The following is a 10,702-nucleotide window of genomic DNA, read 5'->3' on the forward strand; positions in this document are numbered from 1 at the left end:
AAGTTTTCAGAGTACGCAAGGTTTTTTTGCAGAAAAGATGTTTCTTTGGCTGCTGGTTCAGTTGTTCAGCCCGTCTTTGTTAGTCAGTCAGACTGTTTGTCTATCTGCCCATGTTTTGACTACAGTTCAATAGACCATTATCATGTTGCAGCTATTTGAGTTTCCCCATTCAAATCAGTGTAACCAAAGCAAGGCTGGAAGGACAAATAGTCTGGTTCCTTTTTGCACAAAAAACATTAACATTCAGTACTGTAATTGGATACAGGGAACATGACTGAAATGGTGGCAGCATGATAAAGGTCTATTCTACTTGAACATTTTCCTGCAATTGTCAAGCTTTTTGCAACTCACCTTCCACCAGTACTTCTGCCTCTTCCAGCGGTATCATGTAGTCTCCGACAGGGACCTGCTCCACTGAAAAAACAGAAGAAGAAAAAAGTTGAGTCAGGTTACTAGATTACTCTTTCATGTGTGTTGGTTAGAAGTTGCCTCGTGAGTGTACAGTGATCTCGTGCCCTCATTTGTCTATATGAGGCCAAATTGACGAACATTTCCATTTGAGGTTGACATTTATTTATAACCCTAACCCTGCCAGACGCAACACAGTGCATCAGATGGAAAAGAACTGGTGCACTTGATGCATTCATCTACCAACACCAGTGCATGAATGGCCAGCTCTGAAACAATGAGAGCTAAGTCCCACTGAACAATGCCACAGTTGTATCCTGCTGCGTGCGGTGACCTCAGACTCTGAGGCAGTGTGGCCTTGAGACTTTTCCCCTGATGGATCTTGCTACATTTGGCAGGCTTGTCACTTTAAGCGTTGCAAGTTGCTACGTCTGGCAGGGTTCTGGCAAACATACCCTGGAGGGTTAGGGTTAGAGGCTTGTAAATGATTTTTGGACACAGAGTTTGAAAACCTCCAATGGGTAGATCCAGTGAACCATCACCTACCTGCTGCTCGGTACAAGACCTTGGGTTCGAAGAATATACAGGGATTCTTGTCTCGTATACAGGACAGCAGGAGGCCCTTGGCTTGTATGGGGCTCCTGGGTATCACAACCTTTACAAAAAAAACAATGAGATGTGATCAAATTTATAGCAATGGGACAGAATACAATAATTTATTTCAGACATTTCTAACATAAACATGTACCTTATACTGCAGTGAGGATCTTGCCATGTCGCAGTACAGAACAATGTGCTAAAAAAAACAGTCTTCAATTTAAGAATAGTCACAAAGTTTTGCCGAAGACAACAAAAATTTCAGGCAACTTTCACTGGAACAACACTTAAAGAGTAACTACTTAATCAATATTTTAAAAAGTTTATAATGAGTCTTATTTAAAATTTCAGATAGGAAAAAATCTTTGTTCCCTTTTTATTTTAACAATTTTTTTTTGCAATTGAGAACTGATAATCATGCTGCTGCTTTCAAATTTTCAATTGCCATTAACCTTAACCCTCTTGGACTCGAACCCACAACCTGCAGAATTACCAGAAGACCATGGGTTCAACGCTCCAGACCCCGGGGCCCACATTTTGAGATATTCAGAATGGTACCAAATAAAATTACTGAGTGAGTTTAAGAAATATTTACAGGGATTGCACCGACCTTTATGCCCGGTACGTGGGAGAAGAAAGCCTCAGGTGACTGTGAGTGGTACAGGGCCCCGTGGCCCACAGCCCCCCACGGCGCTCTGATCGTCAAACCTCCGACGTCAAAGACATTGCCAGAGCGATACCGGAACTTGGCGGCTTCATTCACAATCTGTGAAAATACGACAGAAGAATTTATACAAACTTGTGTTTGACAAAATTAAGACAAGGCGAAAACCTTTTTTTTAAGCTTGTGTAAAAGGGTGCAGGGTAAGGGCTATCTACCATTTTGGGGGCGGGGGAGGGGGGGGGAGAAGTGAAACAGCTGTTGAGGTTATCCACTTATAATTGTCAACTTAGATGATCAATTTAACTTTTTTAAGGTTTTTACTCTAAAATCTTCAGAAATCTTTTTGATTTGTTTTAGAGTGAACTTAACTAATTCTTCATCATGACCTAAACGCAAATGCCTGAATGCTGTACCCTTGATCCTCAAGCCAAAGGCCTGATTCAGACAACCGCGAAAAACGGGATTTGAACCTTGCACCTCCCTAATATAAGTCCAGTTCTTCGGGGGACACAAAACTCTTTGCCAGACTGATTGGACACAGCAAAGTGGCAAGGCTAACCTGATCGAAAGCTGGATAGATATAATCGGCAAACTGGATCTCTGCAATAGCTGTCGCACCGACGGACGCCATGCCGATACCGAAGCCCACGATGCCTTGCTCACACAAGGGGGTGTTGAACACTCGGTCTTTGCCTGTGGATGAAGAATTCAAAATTAACGTAGAATAAACTATTAAAAAAAAACTTTGCACTTGGCTAGATTGTCAAACTGCTTCTTGTTAGCCAAAGTGTTAAAACACTTAAACACAGCTGGCTACACTTAACCATAAGACAAACAGTGCATTAAAACCCAAGTTTCTACATTCATAAATTGATTTGCTTTCGAGTCAACTCGTACCTTGGGCAACTCGTACCTTGGACAACTCGTACCTTGGACAACTCGTACCTTGGACATCTCGTACCTTGGACAACTCGTACCTTGGACGACTCGAAAAAATGTTGCAACCTGACGCCACTTTTTTCTTCATATAAATCATCTCAATGATGGTCATTCATTGCAAAAATGGAGGTAAGACGTGAATCTTGGATAAAAACATCAGTTCCATAATATTTGCACGTAGCCTAAGTCTCTAAATGTTAACGGCAGACTGCATCAAAAATGTCACCGTGCACAGACGTCCATATTAATCGGTCAGCGCGGCGCAAGAACCGTGTCACTTTGCACGGATGGCTACCGTAGGTTGACCGCAAACGTGGGCCTGTGCATGCTGCGCACACAGTGCGTGTAACCTGCCGCGGCCGGCTTCGCGCTAAATAAATTCCTCTTTTGGGGGGAAAGAGAGCTCATTCCAAAAAGAGATTCGCCTTTATTTTAATAAGCAGTCCACTTTCAATGAGTTACGGTCCACTTTATTCAGCCTCGGATCATTATCCCGACTGATGGTACGACTTGACTTACGGGTGATGGTACGAGTCGTCTTAACTGAAGGTACGACTTGCCAAAGGTACGAGTTGTCCAAGGTACGACTCGGTATAATGACGTCGAGTTGGAGGTACGAGTTGTCCAAGGTACAAGTAGCCCAAGGTACGAGATGACCTGTTACCATTGATTTCACTCACCATATTTATCAGCTAGTCCAACTGTACACCTGAACACTCCACCGAATGCAACATCCTCTCCAAAGATGACTGTAAAATAACAATAAAAATGATGGGAACATCTTTCCTTATCATCTATGCTGCAAGAAGAAGTTTGACGTAAGTAAAATACTGCCTTACTCATCAAGTTCAAATTACCTGCTGTCTGATCAGTACTCAGGGCAATGTCCATGGCACTAGTCAATGACTGAAATAGGTTCATCTTTGTTGTCTCCCCTGTAAAAATAGGAAAAGAGTCAATAGAGTGTGCATAAGGCATTATCAGTTTTCAACAGTTCTTTATTTTTATCAAAATGTGACTTAAATTAAATTTTCGCAGCAATTTGTACAAAGTCATAATGCTATGATGAACCAAGTAAAAATCTAAACATTTTTTATTTAACTTAACTTAAGCAAAGAAAGGTTAGTAAAATACACAACAGGGTCGGGACGGGGGGGGGGGGGGGTCATTTGGAGTGCTGGGATGCAAAATGTAGGCCTAATTAAAAAAAACAGTTATCAATTAATTTTGGGCCACAGATCTGGGTAGGCATAAAAAATTAAACGAAGTGGCTATCGTTACGGCATTCGTTGTTTAGCGCCCTCTACGATACTTTTTTGATACGCACGCAGGTATATAATTATTTGTTTCCCCACGTTTCGGTAAGCAGTGCGACAGACAGCTCAGTCGATAGAGGGTAGGATTTTGCACCGCGAGGTTGCGGGTTCGCATCTCAGTTTTGCACTCGAATTTTTTTCCTTTTCTAACCTGAGGCTTTGGAGGATTTTATTTTAAAGGGAAATAAAGTCCGAATTTCATAACGTTCAAATTTACTTTTTTCCTTCTAATTTATATTTTCTTCTCATGTTTTTTTAAACAAGTTGCAGTACTAGCGTAACGATAGAAAATGGGAAATGCGTTAGGCTACGGCTGCCGTAACAATAGCCACTGCGAAAATTAAAAGCAAATTTTGAAGTCTTACGAAATTGTCACGAATTAGATGCAATGTTAATTACAACTGACGAAGAAAGTCGAACACGTCAGAAGGGCATGTTGAGCTTTAAAATTGTCTTACCGAGAGTATCTGGGGGCGAGTCTGGAACAAATGTCCAAGCAGATGCATTCCTGCACACGATTGCTGCATTCTGACTGGGCAGACGTCGAAGCGTTGAGCTCTTTTCCCGTGATATTCTGCACAAACTCTGCAAAGTTCTTCGAAGAGCTGCCATTTTCGTGGAGTATTGTTGTAGCGCCCCCGTGCGGCTCGGAATTGAAAGGCCACGTCTGCTCCAATTTAGGGCGTGGTGGGGGGGGGGGGGGCCGCGGGGGGGGGGGGGGAGGGAGGTAGACTCGAGCCCATGTGAGAGGGGTAAATAAACAAACAAACACAGGGCATGCTCCAATCTTTTAAATCATGTATGGGGAGCATTTCAATTTACTTTTAAGTAGGTTCAGGGAAAAAATTGGATATGGAAAATAAAAATAAGATGGCATCCCCCCCCCCAAAAAAAACACCTTAATTCACCAATTTCATCTGATATAATTTACTCCCTCATGAAAATTTTATCCCAGATAATCAATATTATTTGTCACAACATATTTTAAAATTCATCACAACAGAACTTTTTTTATGAATTTATTTCAAAACATATATTTATATTTGTCAAATATTATAAGTAAAAACATCTAGTAACCATGTTTATCTGCCTTTCTTAATACATATCTCCACGTCTTAAATGTTTAAAACCTTGTTATCTGTTTCTTTTTATAAAAGTTCACATAATTTGTCAAATTTCAGTACTTAAAAATTTCAGTTCTTATACAAGACTTTTACATACAAACTTGTCAATAATCGTTCACGTAATTATCAATAGTTCTCACTACTATACTGTGAAGATATCTTTAAATAGATACTGGCACATCAAAACTCTAAACTACAATTTTAAAATTTAAATTAAAAATCACACCAAATATGTACAGTGAATAAAAATTGTTTAAAAAAAATGACTCCTGTATCCTAGGACAATATAAACAACTTCTTAGAGTTAACTTGAAAGCCAAAACTTTTGTAGCCTTGTAGCAAATTCAATGGACAAATTTGAACACAAAGCCTAATGTAAAATTCAGTTATTAAAATGGTCTGAGTGGACTTTTTTTTTCTAGTTGGGGTTTAAAATCAAAATGGCAACAAGACCACTAACTGGCAGTGGTTTAGCAATTCTCTTTGGAATAAATTTGTAGATATCTTGGAAATTTGTGGTCAGTGTCTTATTTGGAAATAAATGGATCACTTGAGACCTTTCATAATACAATTGGTACCAAATTTATTTGAGCGTAAATTATTTTAAGTTAGTCTAAAATATCCAGTGAGCTAGTACAAATTCCTAACTTGCCCAGTGGGATAGTATTAGTATCGAAAAAGCTTAAGGTTGAGGCCTCAGATTTTACAAATTCATTTTATCCCCAGTCATTTTTTAAAATCTATTTCTGGTCAGATTACTTTGTCCTCTTATCTTTGTCTTTAACTTAATTAACTAACTATTTGAGTATTTCATGTCTATGTTCTCTTTTCTAAAGGCACTCCGCTACAAGCCTTGGCTTATAAGGATTGTGCCTCCACAATATTGTATTTTGCTTTCTACTATGTTATTGTTCAATATGGAAATAAATGTAATATTGAATGAATTGAATTGAATTAAAAACAATTTATCTTGAGGTAAGTATTCCGTGATGATCAGATCAATATACAGATACAGCCATTACAATTGCTGAGATCAAGAACCACAGGGCCGCGCCCACGGTCACGCCCCCGTTACAGACTTTTGGATCCCTTTCTCCAGTAAAACAAGGTATCTCGACCCCTTCAAGACACTTCCCGTCAGGGTACCCCTCCTTGAGTCCCGCGTCGATGCCGCGGTGGACAGCCTCGAAGGTTTCCTTTGTCGGATCCTGGAAGGCCCCAGAGTCTATGTTCACATTATAGATTGTGAAATTGCTGAAAGTGCCATCACGATTGAGAAAGATGATATACTTCTTCCCCCGGATGAGGTCATGGAAAGTACACAGCGCTTCCTCTCCCACAGTGATGTTTTCAAACTCGACGTAATGGTCGGTGGCGTTGGTGTTATGCTCGCCTTCTGTTTCCCTCCTTGTACGGTCGCTGGGCTCGGAGGGCACTGGCCCTCGTTTCAGCCAGCACAGGGGTTCCACAACGACCCAGTACCTTTGGCTGATGTCAAAACCAGAGTCCGGGTCTGGGTAGTGATCGCTGACCACCGTGCCGTAGACTACCCACTGTGGCTTGCTGGCTCGCTCCTCTATCGACTGGGATTTCCAACCTTCGGGTATGCTGCAGGCCTGGGCAATGCCAACAAGTGCCAGTAAGGCAGAAAGGACTACAAAGGAGCACATCATTAGTTGAATTCTGTTAAAAAAAGATAAAGAAACATACTGAAATCAAAGAGTAACAATAAAAACAAACATAGTAAAGAATAAAGTGGAATTTCAATAAGTCAAACTCTGATAACTCAAAAACCCTTTTAACTCAAAGTAAAAACATTTTCCCATCAATGTTGTTGAATAGACAATCCATTGGATAACTGAAAATTTGAGCAAATTCCCCTGTTTGACTTTATATCCAGATTCCACTGTACACATCACAATACATTGTATTACTTTTTGTTGAAGAGATTTGTCCAACAAAAACAATGATTTAAATTTACTAAGAATATTCTAAACTGATCTACTCCCTTCACATACAGTTCAGTTCCGATTCTTTACTCGCATAAAATGCACCATAAAAAGAATAAACAAATTGCATACACATGTACATTTTGATTGCCAGAATAAACAAGGCCTCAACCCCCCCCCCCCCCCCCAAAAAGAGACACATACAAGCACACACAATCACATTATCGTTTCATACAAACATTTCATCGCCCTATAATTTTTATAATTAAACAAAAACAGGGAATGTGGCATCTACCACTATGCCTTACCTCGACAGTTACGCTAGATACATGTAGTTAGGCTATACAGTTCTTTGTTGTCACTGTCAGTGTCCGTGGTTTACCCACTCGATATGAATTTTGCCCAAGAAAAATCAGGCCTCTCGTTTTTATAGCTGTGAGAACCGCTGAAGTTTTGCTGCGGTAACACTAGACAGTTCCGAGTACCGACTGGTACAGAATGACAATAGCGCATTGACTATAGCCTCAGGAATGTGTTTATTGAGTTCACAAAAATGATAAAAACTGCATCACACACTGTGTAAAACATGCACTGACCTTGTCCTTGTAAACAAACAATACTTTAGGGCCACCATAAAGCAATTATAGGCTTCTTGTACTTTAGCCCTCACTTTACACTCCTTACCCAAATTTATTTATAGAAAGTTCAAAATAATTTTTTCAAATAGGTTAAATTAAAAAAAATTGTATTCTTATACTATTTCACACTCGTTTTGTGTGATATTTGTTGTACATGGATAAAAAATTATCATTATAGTAGGGGTGGGAAACATAATTTTCAAAATGTCTGTCTTTGTTTGGGGAGACGTGCAAATTATTTGCACCGCGCAGTTCAAGTGTCTTTATTATCTATTTGGTTGTGCGAATCAGCTTTCAGAATGAAGTACACGTAGATATCAAATGCATACTTTTTACAAGCCCAAGTGAGTCGTTGCTATGGCGTGGAATATAAATTTACCAATTTGCCCACTTCTTCAACGATGAGAAATTAACCAGAAAAGATTATGTTTATCTACCTTTATTTCAAACAACGTTTTTTTTTTAAAGGGAATATACAACATTTGCAAACATTGGAAAACAAAACTACCAAATTTTTACGAAATACCTTAATAGGATGTTGGTAAATGAAAGTCTAAAGCATCCTGTAAAATTGTGGCACCTGGTGTGAAGTCATTTTCAAGAAAAGTGGTATTTTGTATAAATTTCCAACGGTGGTCGGCCGAACACCGTTGGAAAAACCTAACTATTTTTCAACTACTGCTCCAAATTTACCCTTTTTCAGTCCAAATTTTGTTTGCTATTGGTTACATGTTCATTAACGGGTGCAGGCCAGCTAGACTGGTTTCCTTACCTTACAATTTTCGGGCATCTATAAATTGATTCATTTCATCTTTAGTGGAGTCAGGGAACCAGACTACTTGAACATTTTTATTTTTCTTGGTTTTTCCAGCATTTTCGAACACAAAACTTCAAACTTGTCAGTGTAACAGTATTTGATCTATTATACTAACCCCTCAAATGGTTCATTTTTGAAAATTACAGCAAAAGCCAATGATGTACATTCCCTTTAAGTACAAAATATTCTTGCGTCCAGAGGTAGTAATGATATGCACATCGAAGCTATAAACTACAATTTTAGAATTTATATCAAAATTTCCACTACTGATTTACATTTCAACTGTGAAATCGTATAAATCTTATATTTAAAATCTTAAGCTACACTCTGCATACATGTACATAAAATGATAAATTGTTTTAAACTGAACCCTGACTACTGAGACAATATCAAACAAATTATTGGATCAACACGATACCAAATTGCGTGCAAATTCATATGACAAAAAATATAACAAAGTTTCGGGTAAAAATCAGTAGTTGGAATATTTTTTCTTTGATTTAGTGTGTTGGGGTTTCAAATAAAATTGGCGGCAAGACCACAAATTGGCAGTTGTTTGGCAGTCGTACATTTTTTGCTAGAAAAATATAAAGTTCTAAGAAATTTATGGTCAATGTCCTTGAAAATAAACCAGTCATATGTAAACTTGCATGAACATACTGTTGGTACCAAATTCATTGAGCTTTTTTAGTCCCAATAAAAAAAAGTATGAAACACACACAAATAAGTGCAAAATACACAAGTAAAGGTCAAGTAATTGGCAATCACGTTGTCGTACACTGGTTGTTTTGGATTAAATATTTTGTTTATACAGATTCATTTTTAGTAAAGATTTTTAAGTTTTAGATTAAAAACAATTTATCTTGAGGTAAGTATTCCCTGATGATCAGATCAATATACAGATACAGCCATTACAATTGCTGAGATCAAGAACCACACGGCCGCGCCCACGGTCACGCCCCCGTTACAGACTTTCGGATCCCTTTCTCCAGTAAAACAAGGTATCTCGACCCCTTCAAGACACTCCCCCTCAGGGTACCCCTTGAGACCCGCGTCGATGCCACGGTGGACAGCCTCAAAGGTTTCCTCTGTCGGTTCCTCAAAGGCGCCAGACTCCGTGTTGATATCGTCGATGGTGAAATTGCTGAAAGTGCCCTGAGTGAGTAACAAGATGTACTTCTTCCCCCGGATGAGGTCGTTGAAAACACAAGGGGCTTCCTCCGCGACGGTGATGTTTTCAAACTCAACGATGTGGTCGGTTGCGTTGGTGTTCTCGGCTGCCCTCCTTGTGCGGTCGTTGGGCTGGAAGTCAACTTCGGGCCCTCGTTTCAGCCAGCACAGGGGTTGGACCACGACCCAGTAGATCTGGTTAACACCCGTACCGGCATCTGGCGGTGGGTACTGATCGCTGACCACTGTGCCGTAGACTACCCACTGCGGCACGCTGGCTCGCTCCTCTATTGACTGGGATTTCCAATCGTCAGTTAGGCTGCAGGCCTTGGCAATGCCGATGAGTGCCAGTAAGGCAGCAAGAACTTCAAAGGAGCGCATCATCATTTGAATTCTGCAAAAATAAGGTAATCGAAAAATATTGAAATCTCAGAGTTACGAACGTAATATTAAAGAATGCATAACAAGGCATTGAAATTAAAGTTTATGAAGTTAGTCTTTCAAAAATCAAATACATTTTGCCAAATATAACATTAACACGGATGTGAGAGTCCTTCACATCACATACAGTTTGTTTGCCAGAACAAAACAAGACAAATCCCCCCCCCCCCCAAATAAGGAGACCGCACTCACACATTATAATCACACTAGTGACTTGTTTTAGAAAAACGGTTGACAATCATAACTGAATCAAAGAAAGTGTTATACGCCTTTAGTACGTACCTCGACATTTAATTGTCTAGCTGCTGTGTCGTGCCTGTATGATAATGAAGGAACTTTTTGCACCAAAGAAATCGGGTCTTCAGTTTTTAATAGCCTATTGTTTTGCTTCGGTGTCAGGCAGCTCCGAGTACCGACAGGTACAGATGACAAAAGGGCGGTGACAATAGCCCCAGGAATGTGTTCTGTTACTAGACTGCCTGGATTTCACAGAAATATAATGACTTATAAATGCATCACGAAGCGCTAGTGTACTAGTGGACTGACTGCTAGTGTTAGTGACAAAATTAAATGACCTTGTCCTCGCGCGTGCAGCCACAAAAAAAGCTATGATTGGTTTCTCGTACTTTTAGCCTTCAC

At 39.7% G+C, this 10,702-nt stretch overlaps 3 protein-coding genes across 3 annotated transcripts in view; all 3 read right to left on the reverse strand.

The window, feature by feature from the left end:
- The window catches only part of LOC119745578 (2-oxoisovalerate dehydrogenase subunit beta, mitochondrial-like), a 33,436-nt gene extending 28,855 nt beyond the window's left edge, over positions 1 to 4,581 (reverse strand). Inside the window, exons 1-7 of the mRNA XM_038222036.1 lie at positions 4,383 to 4,581; positions 3,466 to 3,543; positions 3,289 to 3,357; positions 2,229 to 2,362; positions 1,616 to 1,771; positions 955 to 1,063; positions 352 to 414 (exon numbers count right to left, since the gene is read on the reverse strand). Coding sequence (XP_038077964.1) covers positions 352 to 414; positions 955 to 1,063; positions 1,616 to 1,771; positions 2,229 to 2,362; positions 3,289 to 3,357; positions 3,466 to 3,543; positions 4,383 to 4,536 — 763 coding nt within the window. The 5' untranslated portion in view covers positions 4,537 to 4,581. The remainder of the gene's footprint in view (positions 1 to 351; positions 415 to 954; positions 1,064 to 1,615; positions 1,772 to 2,228; positions 2,363 to 3,288; positions 3,358 to 3,465; positions 3,544 to 4,382) is intronic.
- A 254-nt stretch (positions 4,582 to 4,835) lies between these two features.
- Positions 4,836 to 7,344, reverse strand: LOC119744336. Its single transcript, XM_038220209.1, has 2 exons — positions 7,306 to 7,344; positions 4,836 to 6,731 (listed from the first exon to the last, which is right to left on the reverse strand). Exon 2 carries the CDS (start codon positions 6,719 to 6,721, stop codon positions 6,047 to 6,049), a length of 675 nt encoding a protein of 224 aa, XP_038076137.1. The 5' UTR covers positions 6,722 to 6,731; positions 7,306 to 7,344; the 3' UTR covers positions 4,836 to 6,046.
- A 1,278-nt stretch (positions 7,345 to 8,622) lies between these two features.
- On the reverse strand, positions 8,623 to 10,668 carry LOC119744806. Its single transcript, XM_038220952.1, has 2 exons — positions 10,346 to 10,668; positions 8,623 to 10,016 (listed from the first exon to the last, which is right to left on the reverse strand). Exons 1-2 carry the CDS (start codon positions 10,351 to 10,353, stop codon positions 9,344 to 9,346), a joined length of 681 nt encoding a protein of 226 aa, XP_038076880.1. The 5' UTR covers positions 10,354 to 10,668; the 3' UTR covers positions 8,623 to 9,343.
- Positions 10,669 to 10,702: the final 34 nt, after the last annotated feature.

Source organism: Patiria miniata, unplaced genomic scaffold, assembly GCF_015706575.1.
Source record: "Patiria miniata isolate m_02_andy unplaced genomic scaffold, ASM1570657v1 HiC_scaffold_7, whole genome shotgun sequence".
In the NCBI taxonomy this organism is placed as follows: Eukaryota; Metazoa; Echinodermata; class Asteroidea; order Valvatida; family Asterinidae; genus Patiria; species Patiria miniata.

What these genes read in the sequence shown, in the direction of transcription:
- LOC119744336 (XM_038220209.1), bottom strand. Translation starts at nt 6,721, where the DNA reads ATGATGTGCTCCTTTGTAGTCCTTTCTGCCTTACTGGCACTTGTTGGC.